The 27,360-nt window shown below is 39.0% G+C and overlaps 1 protein-coding gene across 1 annotated transcript; it reads left to right on the forward strand.

The window, feature by feature from the left end:
• Window positions 1-16,036: 16,036 nt before the first annotated feature.
• Window positions 16,037-25,913, forward strand: LOC139745053 (uncharacterized). Its single transcript, XM_071655468.1, has 2 exons — window positions 16,037-16,624; window positions 25,782-25,913. Exons 1-2 carry the CDS (start codon window positions 16,037-16,039, stop codon window positions 25,911-25,913), a joined length of 720 nt encoding a protein of 239 aa, XP_071511569.1.
• Window positions 25,914-27,360: the final 1,447 nt, after the last annotated feature.

A 27,360-nucleotide genomic window follows, 5' to 3' on the forward strand; every position in this document is an offset into this window, starting at 1 on the left:
CCCCCCCCCTTCTACTCTATGTCTCTGAGCTTCACGATAAGATGTTACATTGATAAACATTAGCGAGTTGCAACCCAACTGATAACAAACAATACCCTTACCAGATTGCGTTATTTGACAAAGCGCCTGTTCGAACACGTCTATAAGGAACGGTTCGTTCAAATCTTCAAAAATATCGAGCCTAATTACGTATTCCAGTGGAAATTCTCAAAAATGTCATGGCTCATTTTCTTTTATATTAACAGAGAAGTATCATTATGTATTCTTCATGATTCATGCGCTTTGTAAAAAATATTGAGCCATGACATTTTCCGTAAATATTTTTTGAAAAACGGTACTGCAAACCAAACATTTGTTGGCCATAGGTATAACACGCAACGCATCGCAAAGCATGACGGGACTAAGGTTTATGTATTATTCATCAGGCCCCAAAACAACCATAAACCGTTCTTTTGGGGAAGAACGGTATTTCGATCTTGTGCCTGACTGCCGATTGCGGTCCAAATGTGCTTGCTCCATGCATACTGCACGCTTTCCTATCTTGTTAACTCTTTGATAGTACCAAAGATATTAGAGTTAACAAGATAGGAAAACGCACAGAATGTACGGAGCAAGCACATTTGGACCTCATTTGGGGAAGGGAGAAGAATTAAAGTGGAATTTTGTGAGAAGTTAACCCGTTGAAGACGAGTCCCGGGTATAATCGGGCTGGGGTCATAAGAATTGCGTGTAATAGCAAAATCAGCTCGTCTTCAACGGGTTAATGGAACTTAGTAGGGTGGAACATCCTATTACCGGACGCTTTTCTTTGTGGCTTTGAATTCCGTACTCATAGAGTGAAATTTCGGCTAAAAACAACACCACTTATTCACAGACTCATGGAAATTACGAATTCAGCCAACTTACGTCATTTCTTCGTTCCAGTTTTTAGAAAATATGCTTCAAACATACCCCTCTAAAAATAGTGGTTTTTTGCGCGGTGCAAAATCGCATTGTATTACCGGACGCTATTTTCGTAATCGAATAATCGAGGTCTTTCGCACCTAATCCTTGCACCAGAATCACAATTCATCCCACAAATCACCATACACATTCTCACCGAGCGGATGACACACAAAAAAATCTGCAAATGAAGCTCAAATTTCGTATTTTACAGTAAAATGTCTGTCTTGACCATTTCGAACAGTTCACGCAATAAAACCTTGTGAGAAATCGACAACTGGTTAGAGTATACGTGCTTTGTCTATGGGAGCTGCACGCGCGGGTGATGAGTTGCGTGCCCCTTAGCGCACAACTATTCCGCATCGTTCGCGTTTGAGGACGATAGCTACAATTTTTCCGATATTGATCAGTGAACTTTTGGTTCTAATAGAATCTTCAGCATTTTTCCTGTATGTGAGTGGGATTTCATAGAATTTCAGTCGCGAAATGTGATTCAAACATGCATAAATATTAACTATAAACAAGGTACGGGTCACTCAACTATAAATTTGAGGTAAAATGTGAATTTTTTCGTTTTTTTTTACATTTTTATGTGGCGTTTTTTGCGATTTCGGTCCACACAAAGTTCTGTGAGGCTAATCTACGAAGTCTCGCGCGTACAGAATGTCATTAGAACGCAAAAATGTGCGTGTCCGGTAATACCATGGTGTCCGGTGACACCATGCTTGCCCCTACAATTTTATGTGACTTTGTGAACCTTTGCGCAATTTTGCATAACTTTGTGAAAAGTTAATGTAACTTTGTACAACTTTGCGCAATTTTTTGCAACTTTGTGAGAAGGTCATGCAACTTTGTACAACTTTGCACATTTTTGTGCAACTTCGTGAGAAGTTTATGCAATTTAGTGCAACTTTGTACAATTTTGCGCAATTTAGTGCAACTTTGTACAATTTTGCGCAATTTTTAGTGCAACTTTGTACAATTTTGCGCAATTTAGTGCAACTTTGTACAATTTTGCGCAATTTAGTGCAACTTTGTACAATTTTGCGCAATTTAGTGCAACTTTGTACAATTTTGCGCAATTTAGTGCAACTTTGAGAAAAGTTTGTGCAACTTTGTACAATTTTGCGCAATTTAGTGCAACTTTGAGAAAAGTTTGTGCAACTTAGTACAATTTTGCGCAATTTAGTGCAACTTTGAGAAAAGTTTGTGCAACTTTGTACAATTTTGCGCAATTTTGTGCAACTTTGTGAAAAGTTTATGCAACTTTGTACAACTTTGCGCAATTTTGAGCAACTTTGTGAAAAGTTTATGCAATTTTGTACAATTTTGTGCAACTTTGGTCAATTTTGTCAATTTTTGGCAACTTTTGTCAATTTCCACTGTGACATGGGGCCTTAAAAAGTACATGCGCTTCCATATTTCACGAGGTCTCTCATTATCTCAAGAAAAAAAAAAGTTATGAACCTGAATCCTCACCTCATCAGTACTGTGCAGTCCTTTTAAACGCTACATACTTTTCAAGTAAATTCTGTTCGTGATTTATCCCATCTTACGATACAATAGCATCATCCTGCCGAAACATATAAGAGTTGAAAGTGACGCGTGTGTAAAGGGTTGTTAAGAAATGGAAATGGTCCTCTGAGACAAGTCTAATCACACTATTCGAGAAAAGAAGTGTCCGAAGAACATTTCATAAAAGGCAGTTCACCACAATCCTAAACTTTAGAATTTATACAGAAGATAACTCGTTGTTTCGTTATTATTTGTATAATGAAATATAATTGACTATGGATACCCATTTCACAGGTTGTTGTTCTCTTTGTTGATTTTGTGATGGACCGTCATAAGTGGAGAATATTATTGAAAGGATAAGTGGCGTGTTTTCGTTAATAATTATAGTCTTCCTGGAGAAAAAAAAAAACAGAATGAGGACTACTGTATGTCGTTGAGACGATTTTGCACATCCTGACCTGTTGATTGAATTTGACACATAAACTAGTATGTCGAACTGTTCGAGTACAAGCACGCGACAGTCAGGTGTAGCGCGTTTTCGTTTATAGCGCCATCTAGTGACAAGGACGGTACATTGTTTATAGGGCTCACACCCGTAAATACAAGGGAATGCCCCAGGCCCCTTCACAAATTCGTACCAAAGATACCAAAATAAATGAAGAAAAAAATTGATTAAAAATCAATGATGTAGTTTGGCAAAAAACTGAATAGCTGTAGATATTGAGTATGAATTCCTCTACAAGTTCATTTTGGTTGGAAGATGAAAGCTTTTCTGGTGGAATTTGAGGGGACTATATTTCATTGGGTACGTGTACGGAAAATGGGTGATTTTTTGAGTGATAAGAACTCGTAGTCTGGCTTTGCGGACCCCTGGACAGAATTTGAACTGAATTATCCACCCTGAGAATTTGATGGATGAAAGGGTATATCTAACTTATCCAGGTTAGTGAAGCTGAAACACCTCATTTCTCCCAGCTGTTTTACAGAATTTTTTGAAATTTGATTTTTAACACACATCCCTATGGGGAAATATTTATGGGTGTGAGCCCTATATCCCACTGCGACTAAAACATGCCTCAAAACGTTGCCCTATGTCATAAGGTAGAAGAAAAATAAAAATGTGTGTAGTTGGTTGCGACGAGTGATGTAGAGCGGGAAGGAGAGTCCAAACAGCGATCTTTATCCCAGGCTATAGGGTATCTTTTAAGGAGGTATTGGGTATAACACTCGCGTATGAGATTTCTTTTAGTCAGTAGAACAGTTTGTGGTGGTTAGTAAACATTTATTTTTATCAGGATAATATCAGATGACGATTTCAGACTTTCAAAACTATAACAGGATTATGCAAATTATACAGGCCGGTAAATTGGAGGGGGTGACGATTGGAAACAATTCCCATCCTCCCCCTTGGCGAGCAGTGCCCGATTGAACAAATTTATATACATACCGTATATTAGAAACATTGTACACTGTAAAAACATCGGTGTTAGATTTAACACCACGGGTGTTAAATCTAACACCGATCAAACTTCAATAGAGGACCACACCCACAGGTGTTGAAAATGCACTGTGATGGTGTTGAAAAGTGTTCACCTGACACTTCGTGGTGTTAATTTGACACTGTACCTGGTGTTATTTTGACACTACTGGTGTTAATTAAAAAATGACACCACATGGTGTTGATTTGATATTTGTTGGTGTTAATATCAATGGTTTAACACCCGTCCAGCTTCAATAAGAGACCACACCATCTGGTGTTACTGTGGTGTAAATTCATTTTCACATTTTTTCAAAAATCTAGTATTTTAATGTAAAATTCTTGATCGTCTTGTTTGAATTAAAAATCAACAAGAAGTGCAGTTACTAAGAAACTCTTCAAAAAACAGTTTAAAATTTGGAAATGACACCAGGAGGTGTTAATTTAACACAATAAAATTAAACACCAGCTCTGTGTTCACTATCTAACACCGGACTTTTTGCAGTGTATATATATCATTTTATATACATATATACATATATACATATGTATATATATATACATATGTATATATATATATATATATATATATATATATATATACATATATATATATATATATATATATATATTATTTATTTATTTATTTATTTATTTATTTATTTATTTATTTATCTCTTTATTCTATAAAGCAACAATAAAAATAGTCTTTTTAGTGTTTCAATTACTTTTGAACTGGAACAGAAGTAAGGCAATCAACGTGAGCATGAAACTAATTAGCTCCTTGACGTGAGTGACAATTCCTACCAAAACGTGAAGGCTTGAGTCATTCGATGCACGCACAACAGTAGGCATGTGTACGATCAGGATATTGAATCATCGAATATACCTCAACATTCACAGAACCGACACAGGTTGTTCTCCTCAAGGTAATTATTATTACGCAGTAAGATATTCGTTTGCCTTGACCCGTTAAGGACTTGTGAAGAGTCGCCCCAAGCTAAACTGGGTTTGACGTTCTACTGCTTTTGCCTTTCATAGCCAAGGACGAGATCATCTTGTTCAACTTACAGCAATGTGACTTTGGGTCATTGGTTCTGAGCCGGTTTGTCATGAGCATAGTCTGATGTTCCCCACGTTGTTCTAATGTTCCCACATAACTTCATAAGTCTGCATTTTACTGGACCCGACAGGTTCTAGTATGGGAAACGGGAATATTACACAACGACTAGCTTCTTCACTATATAGGGAAGGCGTGAATTAGTTTGCTTCTTCTTGCCGAGGTTTTAACTATGCGCCGCTGATAAAGTAAAGAAAAACAAAACCTGACATGTCGTAATTATGCCCTCTATTCTTGTGACTTGTAACTTTGTTGTTATGCATGGGGATATTTTATTTCATTAGTTTTGTTTGATTGACACAATCAAATAAAAAACACAATCCTGAACAGTCCTACAGAATAAAAAGCTTGAATAGATGATCTTGAAATCCTGATTTTCTAAGGTTCGTAATCAATATTGTACAAAGATATCATCTCATTTGAGCCAAGTACATTTTGTGCATCAAGCGCCACGTGCGTGTGTTTTGTTTTGCTTTGTTCTGTTCTTTGATTGTGATTACACACAGTGTTTACCCGGCACTCCCTGTTACCAAACCTTTGCCTCTACTTTGGAGATACAATGAGTGAAAGGAGAGGAACCTAGGCATGCTATCTGTATTTGATATCTAATCCCCCCCCCCCCTCCAAAAAAAAAGAAAAAGAAAGGGGGAGATGCTAAGCGAATCTGATGAAAATACGTCTTTTTTATGATGTTAAAATACAGCCATCCACTAATCAGCTCTGTTATTTTGAGAAGTCTTTATCTCTTGATTACATTACCAAAGTAACAGTAACCTTCAGTTTCCTTTCGTTTTCGGAATACATATAACATAATGTTTAAAATAATTATGATATTCATCAATATCTGTCGAAGGATTGAGAGAATGCATCGCTCTTTGTATACCAGCGTCACAGCAATGGTTTACAAATGTCCCTCTCCTACGCACCGACTGACTCCATCACTTGATACCCAGGATTAGGATTCATGTTTAGTGTCACGCCTCTTATCGGCTCTTTCCCGAACGTTTATGAGGAGTTAACGAGGTTCTTCACCCACGGTTGTGATACCCGAACGACCAGTAACCTCATTTTTTTGCCTGTCACGTGACAGTAGTGACACGTTCAAGAGAACGGTTCCAGACAGTCAAAAGGACAACTTTGTTTTTCAGGCTGCTTTATCAAAAAAGAAAGAAAAAAGTTGTCGAGTATTTCTGTGTTCCTATATGTGAAATTGAGAGCACATGCAGATGTAAACAAAGCGACTGGCGAATGTCTAGCACAGCACATGTAGGGCCTGAGGCGGATCCAGAAATTGCGTAAAGGGAGGGGGCGCAAACAATATTTCTGGTGCTACTTCCGGGTTTCATCTCATGTTTTTCTTTTGTTTTAACAACAAATAAAGAGGGGCGCGGGCCCCTGCGCACATGTACTACAATCTGCATATAGGCTACAGAGTTATGCTGCACCTGGGGCCCGTTTCATAAAACTTGTTATTAGTGACAACTGCCACATTTCTATGACAAATTTGCTCTCAGCCAATCAGATGCAAGGATTTCAGTAGCTCGTCACATGAATGACAGCTTGTCACTGATGAGAAGTTTTTTTTTGTGTGTGTTTTTTTTGTTGTTGTTTTGTTGTTTTTTGTTTTTTTAATGGGTCCCAGTATATAGATAGCTTGGCGGCAACAATTCATGGTGTGAATGACAAATCTCTGTGTGTATAATATCTCGCATCGCAACTTTGTCGAGATTGCATTGAATTGACATATAGGCCCAGTAATGATTCAGGAACGCAGTTGGGAACGAGCAAAACTTGTGTCCGAGCGAGAAAAGAAAAGTTGGAGGGGGGGGGGGGGAAGAATCTTGTGTCTATCTGAACTTGGCGATCTGTACTTGCCATCTGTGGTGCTGCTGTGTGTAACCATGACGCTTCTATAACAACTAAAGATACAAATACGAAGGCTTAAAGGGGAAATCCAGTCCAAAAATAAGTTAGTCTGATAAAAAAAAGAGTAAAATCTCGGTAAACGGTAAACGGTAAACTGAAATCGGTTGTGAGGAAGTTATGAAATTTAAAGTTTTGTTAATTTCTGCAAAACAGCTCTTGTACAGTGGATATGAATACGCAAATGACTGAGCTGACCATGTACGGTCTATGTCGAAATATTGAATCCCGTGAGATTTTCGTGCCAAAATAGATTTTTTTTTTCTTAGTTAACTTGGTCAATTTGCTGAATCAAAAAAACTTTGGTTCCATTTTTTTCCGACCACGTCTTCAGCCGCCATTTTTTTTCAAAATGGCCGCCATCATATAGCAAACTGTATTTTGACCCAAATCTCAGAATGTGATCATCATAGAAGATTCAAATTTGGTGGAAAAGCATGTTTTTCATGCCCGTCGAACTCGTAATATTTTACTCTTTCTTATCAGAGTAACTTAAATGTTGACTTCATTTCCCCTTTAATAGTTTCCAACAACTTTTCTTTGATACAATTCAGTTACAATTTGCCTGCCATGATTGCATTCTCTTAACCTATATGTTTCTTTTTTTATGAAAAATGAGCTGCTTTGATTTCGAATGAATATGCAAATGTCATATTGTACTTTACGCTTATGTTGGAAATAGAATGAATGAAAGGAAATGAAATAAAATGAAATGAAATGAAATGAAATGAGGTGAAATGAAATGAAATGAAATGAGATGAGATGAAATGAGGTGAAATGAAATGAAATGAGATGAGATGAAATGAGGTGAAATGAAATGAAATGAAATGAAATGAAATGAAATGAAATGTGATGAAATGAGGTGAAATGAAATGAAATGAAATGAAATGTGATGAAATGAGGTGAAATGAAATGAAATGAAATGTGATGAAATGAAGTGAAATGAAATGAAATGAGGTGAAATGAAATGAAATGTATTGAAATGAGGTGAAATGAAATGAAATGAAATGAAATGTGATGAAATGAGGTGAAATGAAATGACATGAAATGAAATGAAATGTGATGAAATGAGGTGAAATGAAATGAAATGAAATGAAATGAAATGTGATGAAATGAAGTGAAATGAAATGAAATGAAATGAAATGTGATGAAATGAGGTGAAATGAAATGAAATGAAATGAAATGAAATGAAATGTGATGAAATGAGGTGAAATGAAATGAAATGAAATGAAGAGTGCGTCTCATCTCACGGAGTCAATTTCATGACTAGACTCATTTCACTCTTTGGTGCCAGGGATCAATTTAGGACAATGTGTACAATGCTACAAATTATGGAGTTTTCTGTGTCAGGTGGCACTCAAACCACACAAGGGATTAATAATTAAATGATATATTTTAGAATTCATTATAATAATCATCTTCCGGTTTGGTCAAATAAAATTATAGAAATAAAAATTGGGCATAGAGTAATACATATCTTCTGTTCATATGTTCTAAGGTTATACTGTCTTGAATAGTGAAGAGGGTTTGCAAGTTCGTTTCTAGGTAAGCCCTGCCTGAAACGGTTGTCTCGCTTGCATTGACAACCGTAACGAAGGTGTTTTTAGTGGATCAGTAGGAAATAATGAAATTTGACGCACTGATCTCTCCAGAGTCCAAGTATGCTAAGGTTAGGGTTAGGGTTAGTACATGGAAGTACATGAAACATATTTATTTTTAATTCTGTAAAATGAATACATACAACGAAACACGTAGACGTATGGGTTATGAGGGCTTAGCCATTGTCACTGTCACCAATTTTACTCGTTCATTTGACAGTGCTGATCAGAAGCAGAGCTTAGTGTTTTTGCGTCACGTTTATTGCAAAAAGAAGGAAATTTCATTCTGGGTCTGTATCGAGTCTACCGATTGAGTTCGCCCCGTGGCAAACCTTGGTCGCAAAAGTTCCATTTCCCGGATAATTGCTCGGATGAAACGAAGCATGGAGGACAATTACCACGTTTCTTCTTTTTTTCCTTTTTTTTCCGCACGGTTCCCCCCCCCCCCCCCCCCCCCCCCCCATCAGCCCACTTCATGCCCAGGCCCGTCCGTCTTATCAGCCCGTATTAACAAAGCTTGGGTGAAAGCCCCGAGATACGAATCAGGTATGTTTACGATCAATCACCGCGCGCTCCGCCTCCCGTAATTGTACCAATCAGCGTCTCCGCATATGATTACGTAAGACAATGCTGCGGCGTGAACATGATTGACACCTTGTCAGAATGATTGACAGAGATGATACCACAGGCTGAGAGAATTTCTAGCTGTCACTAGATGGTCAAGGCCAAATGAGGTGTCGAGATTTCATAGCAGTGGGTTGTGAGAGTTTTTTAAAGGGATAAGTACAGTATTGCTGGAGATGAAAATTAGGCTTTAACTTTTTTGCGAGATACTAAGAAAACACTAATGAAATAGTACAGAGCATACCATTTTAAGAGGAATTCAAAGTTTATTTGATGAAAATCGGGTTTGGAAAAGCTGAAACATCCAAAGACAAAGTAAAACGAAACAATTGTAAAAAAAAAAAAAAAAATGTGGGCCCACACTTTATAAGGATCACTCTGTTTTGGATATCTCAGCCATTTCAAAACCAATTTTTATCAAATATCATAAGAGGTTTCTCACTATCTCACCAAAAAATGATAAAAACCTGAAGTTCAGTCTCAACCAATACTATACAATCCCTTTAAGGTCTTTGCTTGCAGATTTTCAAAGAGAATCTCAAGAAATGTACCAATTGCACTTGATGTTCAAAATACGTTGTGTATAATCAGGGAGGTGAGAAGAACCTCACTGATAGTGCCAAGGAGGTATTAGACAGGTCTCACATGGTGCCTTCTTGGGAATACTACAGTGCATGAAGAATTTGCATTCATTTCAGTATACTCACTGGTAAAAAACATGCTAAGAAAGGAAATTGAACAGCAAAAACAGTTTAGAGTGTACTTGACACAGAAAACAATAGAGGAATTTCTTTGGCCCAAGGGGAGCACGACGAATAAAACAGAATATGTATGTTCTTCAGTTATTTTTTGTTCTCTTCTTCTTTCCTCCTCCTTCTTCGCCAGTTTCTTATGCTTCTCTGCATGTGTCATGCCACGAAGAAGGGATGATTCGTGCAAATGAGGCATGATATATCATAATGAGGGATATATTGGTGTAAAATTATAATCAGAAATGCCACAGTACTAATGTCGGCTCACAGTACTTTTCTTTGTAACAACGTTTTGTGATTTCGTGTTACTTTGGTATTTTGTGAAATGAAGAGAAATGGAGTGGAAAACCCTTTAGGACCAACAGTACATTAACCATGTGTTAACTTAACTGTGTTAAGTGCTTATACTCTCTTGATATGAAATAAAATTGATTACATCATTCCCAACATATCAACATGTTGGCAGGCCTATAGTGCACAGCACGACCATATCAGGTTTATGTGAAACCCAAAATCTGGATAGTTTCTCACAATATTGTTCGCTTCTGAAACGATCTGGATGGGGTTCGGAGATTGCACTGGTAGCGAATAATTCTAAAGTGCCGATATTTTGCCAACACCAGGGGCCTGTTCCATCAAAGTAGTCAGTCTCTGACAATTTCAGTGAAATTCTTGGCTTTGATTGGCTGAAAACCCTTTGTCGCTGACTGTTACTATGATAATTGTCAGAGACTGACAACTTGTCAGCGCTGACAACTTTGATGAAACGGTGCCCAGTAATCATAATACAAAGGGAACGACGAACACTGCAAGTGGTTGAACAGTTTCAGCGACCGCCTCATTCGTCTACCTATACAATATTATAATCGAAATCAAAGTAACGTCTGATGAGGTGACGGATGGTGCTATCAGCTTTTTTTAAAAAATCTTGAATAATCAGGGTTGGAGCGGGTCGCGCTTGACGCTGCGCTGATGATAAGATCAATCGCTGCATCCCCAAAATCACCGATACTCATACAAGGAGGCACTAACCATCTGTAACCAGGGAGTGTTTCATAAAGCTGTTCGTAAAGTTACGAACAACTTACGAACGACTGGTGATCAGCTCTGATCTGCTGTAACTTATCAGAATTTTAATAATTCAAGACAAGACATGATCACCAGTCGTTCGTAAGTCGTTCGTAACTTTACGAACAGTTTTATGAAACGGGGCCCAGGCTCGCCTAGTATCTCCTCTTGGTAAACGATGAATTACACCTGCAAGAAAGCCCATTGATACTTTGTGCACACCAAGGAGGTTCCTTACCGCCATGGTAAGGAGGTACACTGTATTCTCCTTTTACTGAAACTTTCACTGCGCCATTTGTTTCATTTTCTGTTCATATCACAGTCAATCTCGAACTGAGTGGACACCCCGTATAAAGAAATAGAAAGAAGAGAAGCTACATTTAATTTTGAGAAGGTAACAAGTTTTTGTTTTTGTTTTCGTCTGTGTTCTTCTGTCTTTTGTCTGTCTCCTGTCTGTCTTCTGTCTGCTTGCGTGATGGCTCGATTATGCAATGGGATTGGGGGGGGGGGGGTAGAGCGTGGTTATTCCAAGCTACCGTCGGGATTATTATCTCTTCTTATTTCTCTGCAGTAAGAAATGGCATGGACATTGCAATCTTAAAACGCTGAATTCATGGCTGAATCGTTTCGGAAACGAATAACTTCACACGGAGATTTTGTATCTGTTATGATGTTTTTCCCCCTCCTCCCCAAACTTATCAGCAAGGATTTCCGCCCTGATTGGCCTAAAGGATTTCCTCCCCCACACAGGGCAACATCAGATTTTGTTGTTGTTTTTTCTTCTGAAACATTCTAAGATGTGGCCGAACAACGTGAAGTATGCACATGCCTCCATTTATTTCCAACGTTGGGGATAGACCAAAATCCGAGAAAAATGGTACATCTCCCCTGCCCGCAAGTGGTGGGATATCCCTTCCCGGATGATCCGTGTAAATATCGTTACGTCACACTGACTTGACCATGTTATCCTTTATGGACGATGTTATCCCCTGATATGTCTCCTTTCCTTCAACCACAAAACTTTGCCGCGCCCTTCCTCCGATCATGGAGCTTCATGCTCCGATCCACCACCAGCACTGGTGGTCAAATCAAGGAGGCACCGGATCCTTGGTCAAATCAAAATGTTTTGATAAGTACGAGAAATGCTGTTCACGACCGATTTTCCTGAAAGCAGAGGTCATAATGCTCAACAACTTCATTAATATCGCAGCGTACAATATCAATGAATAGCGAAACAGTCAATCAATTAAGTAATACTTATCTTGTTGGTACGTCATCTACGCATTACATTTCATGGCCACATTGGCCACAACGGATATGTCTTTTTGTCACAAGGCATTGTTTACACAACGTTGTCTTCTTCCCCGTATGTGGGGAGTATAAACGTTGTAACTTCACATTTTCTCATTAAAAGAAAAGAAAAAAACCCGACATAGTCATAAACTATGTTAAGGGCATTACGGTCACATTATCTACTAGCAGATCGACCAAAGGAGAGGAAATTTTAATTCCAATCAAATAAAAAAACGAGAGAAAACATTCCGCCTATTTCATGTTTGATCAACTTCTAGGGAGTTATTCTACATGCAGAACAACGTCACTGTCCATTAGTGAGGTGTAGGATTTTTCCCTCTCTTGAGAGGCCGATATTCCCTATACGTATACAGATGCAACAATCTGTTGTTACGTTGTTTGATTTCGTTTAGATTTGGAATACCACTTTCCTGTCATACGACCTCTCACATGGTGATCAATTTCCCTCAAACATCTGATTAACACTCTGCTTACTGTAATTAATTAACTGTAAACTTTCTCATTTTTGATACTTGTGATTCTTATTCAATAATTATGTAAAGCTCTCTTCTTTTACCACTTCTTTTTCTTCTTCATCATCATCTTTTTCTTCTCCTTAGTTCATCTTCTTCTTCTTTTTCTTTCTCTCATTATTTTTATTATCATCGTTAGTATTATATCAATATTATTAGTATTATTCTTCCTATTGTCATCACCATTATCATTTGATCAATTTTATTATCATCTGTGTTCTCCTCCTCATCATCATCATCATTTATATCTATTTTTTTTCTTTGCTGTCTTTTTTACAAACAATAAACATTATCCTTGAAGTTCGCTAGTCCTGCTCACAAATGTTAACGGAACGGTCCTTTCTCATCAAAATCCACTATACATTGACAATTAACTAATAAAGAATTTTACCTTCAATTACTCTAATCTTCATTTATAGAGATGAGTCTGACGATTGTTCATCATGACGAATTCAAGACTCATGAGACAGCACGTCAACTGAGAGTGTGGCTATGACTGTGTATTTTTATATAATTGGATTACAGCTAATTAAGACTCAAGAGTACACCTGAACTATAAGACTGCATGCAGGGGGCCCCAATTACTTCCGAGGAGGACGCAATCGCAGTGTTTTTAGGCTCCCTAACAAAACGGAATCAATCAATCTTAATTCTTATAGTCTTTTTTTTTTCTTTCTCTCTTCTCCTTCTGTCCAGCTCTAGCTTTTTACTTGCCCGGCCCTTTTTTTTTTCTTAATTCTTATATTTTTTTTTTCTTTCTCTCTTCTCCTTCTGTCCAGCTCTAGCTTTTTACTTGCCCGGCCCTTTTTTTTTTCTTCATCTTCTTCAGGGATACGAGGATGGGGATGTCAGTATTTTAATGATTAGAAAAGCTAAATCAGGCGACTACAGAAAAAAAATAATAAAAAAGAAAGAAAAAATAGTTATCTGGCGAAGATATCTAACATCAAGTAGTATTGTTATCTATGTGGTTACCCATATGATATTCATTTATACCATGTGTGAAAGTGACTTCTTTTTTTTTTTTAGTGTGTCCAGCTCATTTTCTCTTTATACCCTTTTGTCTTACCTTAATCATGGATCTTGTAGGTCCATGCCTCAAACAAATGTTCTTCCGGGATCCCAAGCAATTCCTCTATTTTCCATTGGTAAAAATGCTCGTATACAAGAAGTGAGGGCATCAGAAGTGCTCGTGTCTCACCCACAATCTACGCGGTAACATTTTGCTCCGTGCAAGTCACGGTGTCATCCAGGGAGGTGGGAAAGAGAACCTCCTCCATAGCGTATTCTTTTAGTCTTAGCTCCAGCCCCTGCTTATCTACAACTCCTCGAGCAAATCTTCTCTTTCACAGCAAAATACAGTTGTGGCCTCGCATCCTTCAGTTCCAATTGGACTAAAAGTTTGGAAGCGAGATTGATCTGTAGACATAATGTCGAAAGCTAGACTCCAAGTAATGGGTATATTCATAATCAACTTGACCATGTGACCACGTGATATGAAAGCTCGTTTTCGGAGGGTAGTGAAATACGAATCGCCATCAAATTAGAGTCACCTTCAATATCTTCACGATTTCTCTTTTTTTCTGTTTTGTACGAATTGACAACTTACGCCGCACAAAGGGCTGGTATTAGTATTCAAGGAAACCTGGAGATGAGGATTGGGCTTTTAACTTTTTGCGAGATACCAAGAAGCCACTTATGAAATGATACAGACCACAACATTCTAAGAGCAATTCAAAGTTTATTAGATGAAAATTGGTTTGGAATGGCTGAGACATCCGAAAACAAGGTAAAGCAAAGCGATCTTGATAAAGGTAGGTTCCATCTTTTTATCAGGATTGCTCTGTTTTGGATATCTCAGCCATTTCAAAACCAATTTTCATCGAATAAACGTTGAATCTCTTTTGGAATTACACGCTCTTTCATATTTCATACGAGGTTTCTCATTATTCACAAAAAGGAAAAATGCCAGAAACCTGAAGTTTGGTCTCAACCAAATCTATACGATCAATTGAAAGCACTAGAAAAGATACAAAGAAAGACACGGAAATACACCGGTTTTCTGCTTCTTTGTATGCACTCACTGGTCAATATGTGATCTTTGGTCCAGTTCAGATTCGTAAAACTCAGAAAGTTAGAATGCCTGATAAAATGAGACATTAAAACAATTTTCTGATGACATTGAAATATCATATGTTTATATCAACTTGTTCTCCTGTCGTCATAGAACATTAATGTAGTATACTATAAGGAAAATCCGAAGAAGATTTCATTAATATTTTCCTCATCCTACCGCAGCGGGATATCAACCTTTCCCTATGAAAGCGGGGAAAACAATTATGTCGTGGACATGGTGGATTAGTTTGATTGTTTTGGTGTGGGATTGATGTTTTCTGTGGGAACATGCCTGTTGGCGGTAAAAGTTGTGAGAGAAAGTTGCGAAAACAGTTTGTCACGGGCGCTATCGCCCAAGGGTTGGCTCGAAAGACTAGCCGCCGAGGCAGCTCGCCTTTTTCCCCCTCGGCCGAAATTTCTAAGGCAAGGTAACCAACAACTGCCAGCGAGCAAGTAGAGCTGTCCCCATACCCTTCACACCATCTGGATCGGCTCGATATGCGCATGGTCATTCGGGGGAAAAGATGCAAGCGTGGCATACTACACACATCGTCACCCCACCACTACACGCTGAAGTGACAAACATTTGGATCTTTCCGATCTCCCTCACCTCCCCTTATCTCCTCCTCGATCCCAACTTCCTATCTCATTCTCCTGATTCATTCGGTAGCCTCGCGTGAAGTGACGGGCATCTTTACCACGCGTTTATGACTTTTGGGAGCTGGACGGAATTTACTGGACTACTGCAGCACATCATGTTGGATATACTAAAGTAATGTTTACCTAATGACTACAGTACTTTCCGATCCGACATCAACGAAAATTATCGCGCGTCAATGAGTGAGTGTCATCAATTGCCAAGGCACTTGACAAAGCCATCGAGCAAATAGTTCCGCTCAAGGAAAAAAAAAGACGTTCTTTGGTGTTCTTGTTTCGTTGGTAAACTTGAGGGGTTTCATTTTCCCTTCATATTCAGTCAGCAATGCATTTTTTATAAAACAGAAAAAGAAAAATTTAGAAGAACGCCATAATACATACAACTCTTTCAGCCCCTGGGGAATACCTCGAAAAGCATTATGTTGCCCGGATTTGAGTTCATTCCCATTATCACCAGCGACTCTGAGTTCAACGATGCGGACTTCGACCACGAAATAATTCCCAAACCATCATCTTTGAAAGGGAAATCTGTGAAGACCAAAGAAAGCGGAGAGGATGGCAGGTTAGATGGAGGACTAGGCGTCGACTCGGAGAGTTTGTCGGGCGAGAGCACGGCCTCGTCGGATAGCAGCCGCAGTCCCCCGTCCAACAACAGTGTCGCTAATAAGAGTCGGGATGGAAAGACCACGGACCGTGCTGGAAGTGCGCGCAGGAGGAGAGGCGGAGGAAAAGGCGGCGGCGACGGTGGAGGTTCCCGCTGCGGTTCACGAGGCCCCATAAAACCCGTCCAGCGCAGCGCGGCCAACGCGAGGGAGCGTGCCCGCATGAGGGTGCTAAGCAAAGCCTTCTCGAAGCTGAAGACGAGCCTGCCGTGGGTGCCGCCCGATACCAAACTCTCGAAGCTCGACACACTCCGACTTGCCTCCAGCTACATCTCACATCTCAAGAGGATTCTGGACGATGATACCTTGGCCTTGGATGGGAGGCTCATGCATCCACTTAACCTGGTGAGGATTGCCATGGCAACTCACAACTATCCATCAACTTTTATTTCCTCCGTTCAATTCACTTGTCCCATAAACCAATGTGTGGTTCCCTCCCCAGTCTCCTAACGTAGCCATTGTATCAATCAGCATTATCAATTTGCCTTAATGTTGTCTCATTTTGAATGTGAAACTCAGTGTGTCATCTCTCCTTTGTAACGTGATAACCAACATGCTCAAGAAATTCTGTGTATCGTTTATTCATTGGTCATGCTGAAAGTATTCATCATGTTCGCTCAAAACAATCTGTGACCAGAAACATGTCTCCCTGCCCTAGGATCTCAATTCTCATTTGTTTATTGGCTTTATAAGGCGAGATTGCAGCCTCGAGAAGTGGTATAGGTTATAAAAGTGAAAACTGTTTGTTGTTATTTGGGGGGGGGCGTTGACATGAAGAAAAAGTCATCAACATTTAATTTGCAAGTTAGGCCCGGTCTTTCGACTTGTCTCTTTAGCATAATGTGATGATAAAAGAATGAACGTTTTAAGTGCTCTTCCAAACTCCATAACCCGTCTGGCTTGAGGGTCATTTTTTAGATGGGATTTTTTTTTTCAGCGCATTGTTGCTCCATGCTCAAGTTTGGAAACGGAGTGCAACGAGCAAAAATGACTGATGGCATATAGCTGACTTGAAGGGTCACGATGTGGAACCAGAAGAATGATAGGTGTGTGATAACTTCAGTCAATTTTGTTCCACTTGTTCTCTACCATTAAAAGTCAGCTATGGAAGCAACTACATTCAACAGTTTCAAGTCGGAAGTCGATGCATTCATGTCAAAGAAACACAACAGATCGCCATACTTTGCAGCATAGTTTTCTCAAACAGCAGCAGTCAATACTGCAACAAAGAAATCAAAGGTATTCAAGTTTGATATAATATAGTGGAAGTGGGAGGGCATTATATAAGACTATCGACTTTCCAGGAGCCCGACAAAACCGGTAAATACAGGTGAACCGTAAGTTTTATACAGGTGCAGGCGTGGTAAATGCAGTGGATTGAAATCAATTCAAAGGAATAAACAAAAGCATAATATTCCAGGTGTATCTCAAGCGTAAGCTGCCACTTATGCATACTCACGAATGGGAATCTGCATTTGTTGAATTTACGTTCCTTTATTTTCGCAACGCTTGGGTAATTGTCCACTTTTCCTGTCCAGACGAAGGGATAGGGACGGGGAGGTAATTCCATTAATCCAATAGAAAGATCCGATACAATGCTAAATGTTATTTAATAAAAAGACCAAAGTCATGCAAACAAAAGTAAAGAAAACAAAAGTCAGTCACATCAGACGAGGATAGAAAACAAGCTGAAATGTTAAAGTTTGAATGAAACTTGATATGAGAACCGGTATGTTAGATCTACCAGTGCCAATGTATTCGATCTGTCGCGATCATTCGTACTTCTACCTCATGTTCTGGTCGATTTGTATAGTGAAAATGAAGCATGGTAATCATTAGAACGAAACGACAAAAGAAAAAAAAATCACAAAAAGGCATTGAAGGTGTCATAAATTCATCCATTTCTACAACCAATCAATTTCAATAGTGCTTTTCCTGCACCTTGGAGCCTTGGATGGTTTCTTACGAGGGGGCATGCCACCTCCAACAGTCCATAATCTTTACCCCGTCCTATCAGGGAGGTGCATGGTCCCACCTCCATGGTCCTATCAGGGAGGTGCCCACCTCCCTGGTCCTATCCATCTTCCTCATGTCTTTCACCTCCACCATGTCCACTTCAGTTCTGTTCTCCCCATTCCCATCTATCTCCCCTCCCTTTATCTACCCCCCCCCCCTTTATCTACCTGTACCTGCCCCCCCCCCCCTTGCCTCTCTCTCTCTCTCTAGTTGCTTTCTTTCCCTCTCTTTGCATTCTTTCTCCTTAGTTTGGTTTTTTTTGGGGGGGGGGGGTGTGAGGCGATGATATATATCTTATGTTATGCAGTGCACAAATTCATTCATGTGATTTATCAAATAATGGGAATTGGATGTTGATTTAGATAGAGGACCCACATTATGAGTCACACTGTCATTACGTCTTGAGAAATTAGAGAAATAACAGCAGAAATCCATCCCATACTTCCTGTCAACGAAAATGCCAGGTTATATTTTATCTGTTGACTCTGTGCATGAATCGTGTTTTTCTCTTGACCATCAGTTAGTCGATGATTTCTGGTCGTTAAGACACTCTACTATAGTGGACTTATGCATCATCGCATTTTCCTACTGACATTGTTTTCTTCAGTGAATTTACTCGCTGTAGAGAGGTTCGCCTCCTTTAAGGCTCATGCACATGCCTTTGCCCCAGATTCCTGTCTGTTTAGTAGGGAAACTTTATAGCTTTCTTTTGTCAAAAGATTTTTTTTTCCTTAAATGTTAGTGGAGTAAGCATGGAATGAGGTATAACTTCATCTACTAAACATATACTTAGGAATACAGCGTCTTCCCCGTAATGACGATCATTTTTAGATAACGAAATTCTCGTTATAGAACGAAGAAGAGAAAAAAATCAAGTCCTGAAAGTTATCTTCTGTATAATTGAATATTTTTCTGTGCTTTACTGTTTGACTGTATCGAAATTTCGATACAACAAAAAAAAAAATGCTGGTCCCGAGGACTTCATTTAACAGGGCTCGACACTAACTTTTTTGTTTGGTGGCCCGATGGGGCCACCAAAATCCTCAATTTCAAATTTTTGGTGGCCCGAGAGAAAAATTTGGTGGCCCCGAAAAAAAACAATAAAAAACATTAAAAGTCCTGGTTTTTTTTATTGAGTCAAATATCTAAGTTTTATCCTGTCATAGTAAGAATTGGAAGTTGGACATTCATCTACTCATAAATAAACCTCAACAAACTCGCAACACTCACTCTCAGGCACTCATTCAGTCCTTTTCATCCATCCTTTAAACAAATATAACTGCTAATTTCCGGCGCAAAAAGTTACGAATTAATTGACGTACTTTTAAAAAAAAATGGTGGCCCGAGGCGGGCCACCAAATTTTCCCTTTTTTGAAATTTGGTGGCCCGACTTTCAATTTTGGTGGCCCCGGGCCACCGGGCCACCGTTAGTGTAGAGCCCTGTAAATTAAGAACGGGAGTCGCCTAGATGTATGTAATGGTATAAGTATATGATGTAAAAACTGCTCGGCTCTGTTCATCAGCGTGGTCAGGAAAATGTGAATGACGGCCCGGTGACGTGCTGTTTGTTGGTGATTTATCAAGTATTTGTTTTCTTACACCCGAGCACGCGAGCGCAAAGTGGACGCTACGCGTGGAACGTGAATTACGGTTACGAGAATAAAAACAGAGCGGCCTAAACGGCGACGAGATCTTGAGAATGCATCTCAGTGCTATATTGAGAATACAACCCCGTGTTGTCTGTCATCTGTAGCTTATAGACAATTACCCAATGTCCTTCTATCTTGATTCCCCCCCCCCCCCCGCCCATCCCCCCCCCCCCCGAAAAAGAAAGAAAGAAAAAAAAAGAGAAGTAGATGAAGAAGAAGTAGAAGTAGAAGAAGAAGAAGAAGAAGAAGAGGAGGAAGAAGAAGAAGAAGAAGAAGAAGAAGAAGAAGAAGAAGAAGCGGAGGAGGAGGAGGATGAAGAAATATATTTGGCAGGAAAAAAGGAAGGGGAAAAGAAACCGTCATAAAAGAATTAAAAAATTATGAAATATAAGAAATAGTGGATCTCTTGTCTAGGTTCAATGCGTTTATGTAAAGTAGAACTGATTTACCTATATGCCTGTATATGCCGAACAGTGTTTGTTACGTCATTTCCCAACAATTTAAAAAGCAAATGTCATGCCTCTGAAAATAGAATAAAACGTGTGAAATCTGTCGGTTTGCTATCCCCATGGTTTGATGTATTCAAACTATCGTCTGTAGAGGGACAATATTTTGACCAATGTCATTGGAAAGAAATTGTTTTACTTTTATGGCATTAGGGGAATTCTACCGTCATCTATATATCTGAATTTCACGATAACCGTTGTTGTGGTATTACGATGTCAAGAAATAGTGCTGCTTGGTTTTGCTTTGTTTTTGTGTTTGTTTCTTTTAACAAATTCAAAAGTGACTTGGCACATGTCTGTATAAGATGAAAACGAGAACTGAATTTGATATGAGAGTAATTTTTGGAGGTCACTTGCAAACTACTGATTGGTGGTGTTAGTTCAATAGCAGTATTCATGGGATGTCTTGTTCCTTTTGTGTTCTGCTTGAATTTTACACGAAATGCAACGATCTAACAGTAACAGTAGCAATAGTTTTGTTAAAATCCAACCGGGATGGCATGAGTGTGTTCAGAGAGAAATCTATGCGATACCAGAGTGTCCGTGTATCGGTCCATCCTCCCCTCCTCATGACGGGTCGAATAGTCCGAACTCTTAACTTTTTTTAGGCAATAATAAGAATTACAAGTTCCTTGCCTTTTTTTGACAAATTTCGCCTTGTTTTTGGCAGTATCTATGTTTTCAAATAGCTTACTAACCTTAATTTTAATTCTGTATCATTCTGCCTGCTATGCAAAACGGCGATAAATTCATTTTTAGCTGAGTCTATACTCCCTCCAACCAATCCCCATGATAGACTGCAATAATGATATCAATGCATTATATTTCCCCAACCCATCCCAATGTTCTCCCGTATTCTTTAGCGATTTCAACCCTCCGATGCTTCATGGATTCATGATACACGCTCTCTCTGTTTGCGCATACTTCACACCTGTCGTCAATTGCTTAGGCCTACATACTAAGCAGTAATTACCAGACACCAGTGGCTAGTGACAAATCCAAAGGAGAGGTATGTTGCAAGAATATGCTTGCACGTATGCGACACTGCAGCTGCTGGTAGTATATCAAAGACATTCAGAAGACTTCTCGCAGCCAAGCTCCAATTTCTTTTTTTTTTTCAAGTTTTCAAAACAATGTCAGACATTGTCTTATTTCAAGAAGGTCTTATAAAAAATCGTAGGACGAAACTGCCGTGTATGAGCCGTTTGCCTGTACAGAAAATAATTTCCCATTTAACACATGGCACATCCGATTCCCGGAAGTGATGTGTTGGTTATACGGGTCACCATGGAGCGACATGGGGTCACAAAAATGCGAGATTATGGGAACTTCTGTCCATGTTAATAGAGCAGTGAAATGGAAGGATCAGACCAGTGAAAGTTCAGTGGATTCGACAAAATCTTAAAGGATTCTTAAAGGTTATATTTTTATCTTTGAATCAAGGATAATGTATACATCGTACACAATAAATTTGGCGGCGATCTATGAGCATGGAGCTACTAACAGTAGCTCCATGCTATGAGCAAGCTCATTGCAGTCAGGGAGGTGAACCTCTCAGCTCCCTGTTGCAGCCCAACGGTCCAGCGGCGCAGCCCGTGAAAGGATGAGGCACGTGCCAGAGTGGGATTCTTGCTCGTGGACGGGAGGAGATCGTAAATCAAGGGGTTCTCCAAAATTGCGAAACTGGACCCCCAATGGTCACGGAAGATATCTCATGAATAACCCAACACCAAAGCTCGCCTTTCGAACTTGTGATTCTAGTGGTACAAGACTTACTTTTCTTTTGTTGTTATATTTTTTTTCTATTTTTTTGTGGGGGGGGGGGGGCGTTATGCATTTTTCTCTCTCTTTTTAGTGTCAGCGGTTTACTTTACTGTCAATTCGATGCTTTCATCCTGTCTAGATTGTTTCTATTTCCGGGTATGAAATGACTTAGAAATGATTTATAAAAGGAATTCGCAATAGATGATTCATTTCGAGATGCGAGAAAGTTATGATATGATGTTGCTGTAGTACGGTATTTCGACAAACCCAGCGTTCTACATACTCTTATCTCGAATCTTACGGACTGCCCTGATGACGGTTATTAGTTTGAGCAGGGAGGTGGTATTCCACCTCCGTGGTTTGAGCGAGGAGTTTTGCATGGCCGAACTCTGTTGGGCAATTCAGAACAATTAATCGCATTTGGCCCCGTTTCTTCGTTTGTTGTTGCTGTTGTTGTTATAACTGTCGTCTTTTCTTTTTCATTGTCCTCCTTTTAAAAAAAGATTGACGATGGACAGCTCTCTGTAACCCTTCACAGAAGAGAAAGATGAAGACATTTCTTGCTTGGGCACGCGTTTGAGATTTTTTTCCCCCTCTCTTCTTCTTTTTTATTACCCGTGTCGGACGGGGTCATAAAGACGAGCGGTTCCTCTTTGCTTACTTCTTTATGCCAAGTTCTCGATAACTGAGTTGTGCTTCCCTTGCCATCGTAACCGGACTGACTGTGAGGAAGAAAGAATCTGTATCAAATGAATAGAAAAAATAACCGAATCCCTAAATCAAATCGTCCCATTTAGATGCCAAATCCAGCAAGAATTCTATATATGTGCTCAGAGTACTATACATAGAAAAAAAAAGAATCGACTGAAGTAAATCACTCACATGTATTGTAGAGAAAGCTTATATACAGACTGGATGTCTTCTCTTTGACACAATCACCTCCTTCCCCCCCCCCCCTCCCTCTCTCTCTCTCTCTCTCTCTCTCTCTCTCTCTCTCCCTGTATCTTTCGGTCATATTGTATTGTATGTATCTACATATCCATCCATATATTATGTAAATGTCCATCCTAGTGATTATTCACTTTGATTTTCCCCCGTTTCAATCGTGTCGGTATGGTTTTGTAACTATTTCTGTACAATCTTTTTTTTTTCCCCAAATTGTGACCACGTAGAAGTTTCAACAAAATGACAATATCAATCGCAATCGCATGGGTTATATCAATATGCAAATCAGCTAAGTAGACGATGTCATCTATTCACAGCTCTTTCATTCAATGGTCTTTGTGCACAAAAAAAAGGAAAAATGTGCAGAGTACTTCATTCGTATACTTTAACGTATATATTTTTGTATTGTATGTATAATATTTATGTTATCATACTATATCTATAATAATTATGCATGTATTAGTATCTATGAACTAATATAGTAATATCAATGATCAAACTACAGGAGACTGATAGAATCTTGTAAGCTGGCTTCGGAAGAAGTGTTCATCATAGCTCAACCTCAGAACTCCAATTTGCCGTCCTTGCATTACAGCGAATAAGAGCATGACTTCTCTCACGTGTGACGTCACTGTCAGGTCAGGGGTCACTGGGTTCAACACCCTCCCCCTTGCAAACACGTCGCGTTTGAAAGGTTGATGCATTGCGGCGCGAATTCAATCATAAAAATGTCGCGAATGTTTCCTCAAGAGATACAAGTCCTCATCTCCTCCCCCTCCCACTTTCTCTTAAAACCTAGAAATAGATTGTTAATGTGTGGAGTAAAGCTCGTTTACCCGGGCGTGACATAAATGGATGATGCGACGAAGACCCAATTTCCTTGCTCCCGTTTCTCTTACCGGGGAACATGAACGACTGCATTGTTATGAAAAATGAGATTTTATCTGAGCGAAACATTGGGGCATCTGGGACGCCTAATAACTTCTAGGGGACACAGGATAGACATCGTTGTGTATGAGCTTGAATGTGATCACTATGCGTGTTTGTATACTCTTAGTTTGGTTTGGTTGGTTCGACTATGACTGAAGCCTAGCTATATGTTACAGAGAATTTCATTCATTCCCTCTTCTTCTTGTAGCCTACATGTACTTATTTTAGAATGAGAGGAATAAAGATTGAACATCATTTACACAGTGATAGATAATCAGCAAGTTATCTCAGGCAGTTCCTGAATTCGATTGATAGACATAAAAGAGCATATATTTACCAGAGACACTACTGATTGTCCTACTTCAATATTGAGTAATGGAATGTAAGAAGATGAGGCAAATACAGAGTATTGTATTTTGATTTCTCGAAGTTACATATTTCTTCAGATGTCTATGGATATTTACATAATCTGTAATCATTTTGTTATTAAACGTGAAAAAAATGAAGATGATCCATATACACGTAGTATTTCATTTCATTTTATTTCTTATCAAAGTTCTCAATGAAAAGACATCATAGCAACAAACAACTGAATATTCTTATTGCGCGTATAAAGACTGAACAAAATGGTCAGTTGCACAGTATTATTGGAATACCGGAGGTTTATAGAGAAACTTGGTAGGGCCTATAGGGCCTACATAAAAGCAGGTTTGTTTGATTCCACGTCCCACTCTCGGTGTTTTTAAATTAGGAGATCCAACAGACGAGCAGTGACGGGTACAAAACCAAATCAAACACACACAAAAAAAGAAAAATCTAATAAAGTTGAAGTATAAACACGAAATGTATGATAATCAGGTTTTTTCAGCAATATTGTTGAAGTGATTGCATTAAATTTTCTAGTGCCATTTATTATAACTATATGAACGTAATTGTTACAGTTGGCATGATTGAACATTTCAGAGAGATAATGCACTTTCAGTGAAACAGTGACAGAACAAGGATAATTTTATAGCGAAGATGCAATCGTCATTATTCAATGGGGAGGTAATTAGTCCACCATCCTCGCAAGTGTGAAGAGGAAGGGGGTTCCCCTTTCCGCCATGATCAGGACGTCCGATGTCTCTTTCCTTTTCTCCCTCTTTCCCCTTCTCTCTCCTCCAGTGATGAGAAATCAACTCCAGGTGAATGAGTAGACAGATCAAATTGGTCAAGAGGCTATTATTGTAGCAATGATTGTTTCAATAGACGAATATTATATTATAATCATTTCCTCGCAGTGACGAAACAATTGCGGCCTCTCGCTGAGCAAGCTTACTCGTTAACGAACTCTCCGAATTTCTCATGAGAGGCAAATACTGCAAACCGTGCATTTTGATGCCTCTTCATGTGAATCAACTTTACATTTTGTCTCTTTAGAAAATATAACAGTATATTTACAACAAATCACCAAGGACTTATTAGGTGCACATACTCGGACCATGGAGCTTCGTGTTGTAGCTCCATGTTTGAACATGGTATTTGGAGGACAAAATAGTACAAAAGCAGATTTAAAGATAGTCGTGGTAAAATAATAATAATTGTAATAATAATAATAATAATAATAATAATAATAATAAAAATAATAATAAGCCAACAGTTACCCCGGGAAAACACTGAAGTTATTTTTTTTTTTCGTCTTGTTCTCCACAGACATGGCCCTTTGCTATCACCAACAAGCCAGCAAGCAGCGATGACATGGAGAATTCAAATTGTGACGCCATGGATGTGTCCGGCTCGTCATCCAATCAGAGCGCAGAAGAGGACATGGTGCTGAAATACTGATTGGCGTGTCAGTGGCGCCTTTTTCCCCCGTACAACCATGCCACGTACAGAGGAAACTTTTTTTTCTTTTTTTTTTAAGGGCAAACATTAGCTGGACGGAGCAAGTGATGAACGAATGATTTTGTCGATCGTCATCGAACCCGCTGTTTGATGAAACGATTCATGCGGCAAGTATTGTACATTGACAGCAGCATTTTATCAAAGATTGGCCTTTTTGAGATTGCAGCTTTTCCTACGCCCAGTCTCCATGCGTATTACCTTGACATTGTCGGATACATGTATCGGATTAAGCACAAAGTTTTGCATCATATTGTACAAAAAAAAAAGATACCATATCCATATTATGTATATAGATATAATGTATAAGTGCGGTATGGTTTGATCGCGTGGGAGACTGCTTATGATTATGTGCTTGGGTTTTGTTGTTTGTTGTTGTATTACGACATGGATTATAGTAAGTTATTTTGTTCGACTGAAGTCATTCCATTTAACTGTCTTTTAATATGGTAGGAGCTTTCCTCTTCATCTACTTTACTTCCTTTTCGGTACTTGACAGAGTTTGTTGCGAACTCCACCCTGTCCCATCCCCCAAAATAAATTGTGATTATATCATTGGGCGTGTGTAGAGTGATATCAAAACAAATTGGGAGGATGTACACCTCGATGATGTTATTCAATAGGTACACTTTGTACACAAATTATACCATCGCTATCGAATTTTTCAGGATTGATAATCTTCGGTGCCACATTCTGCCAAAACTCTTTGTATACATTTTTAATTATCTGCTTGAATTACAACCTTTGTTGACGTGGTATACTAGTTGACTTTTCGTTTGGTGGCAATGTATCAATCATGGCAGAAGTTGTGGTATGTATGTCGTCGTGTTATATACCATATCATTTCCCATGTTTAATTCAGCATTAAACCCATTAAAAAATGGTTGATTCAAGTGCTAGCCACATGTCTTTGATAGAGATAAACTTTGTCACTAACTAGTCGATGTCACACAGACATTGCCTTGCCTTTTTAAAGGTATAATATTACACTTGACGTCCTCGAGGGTGTATATTTTTCCCTATAGACTATATTTTCCCAAAGCGCGTAGCTCTGCGGGGAAAAAATTGTATCAGGGGGGATATAACTGCCGAGAGACTTTCAAGCGTTATGTTACAACGATAGGCAAGGTAATATACATTTACGATGTATGTATACTATGTGGTTGGTCTGTACATCAATACAGTAATTTCATTCGAGCCCCGTCAGCAGCCAGTCGATGTTTTGAATTATAACTTTTGTGATGTCACATAACAATGTCGATCCTCGCTTTATTATCCACGTGATTGCGTTATGGCCAATCACCGACCAGTTTTAATGTATCATAGACCTTATAACTTCAGAGACGACCTCTGCCCTTACCATTGGCAATCTCAGATAATAATGTATTTC

The sequence above is a fragment of the Diadema antillarum genome, unplaced genomic scaffold (assembly GCF_040938485.1).
Source record: "Diadema antillarum isolate AM-2024a unplaced genomic scaffold, OU_Dant_1.0 seq00001232_RagTag, whole genome shotgun sequence".
Classification (NCBI taxonomy): Eukaryota; Metazoa; Echinodermata; class Echinoidea; order Diadematoida; family Diadematidae; genus Diadema; species Diadema antillarum.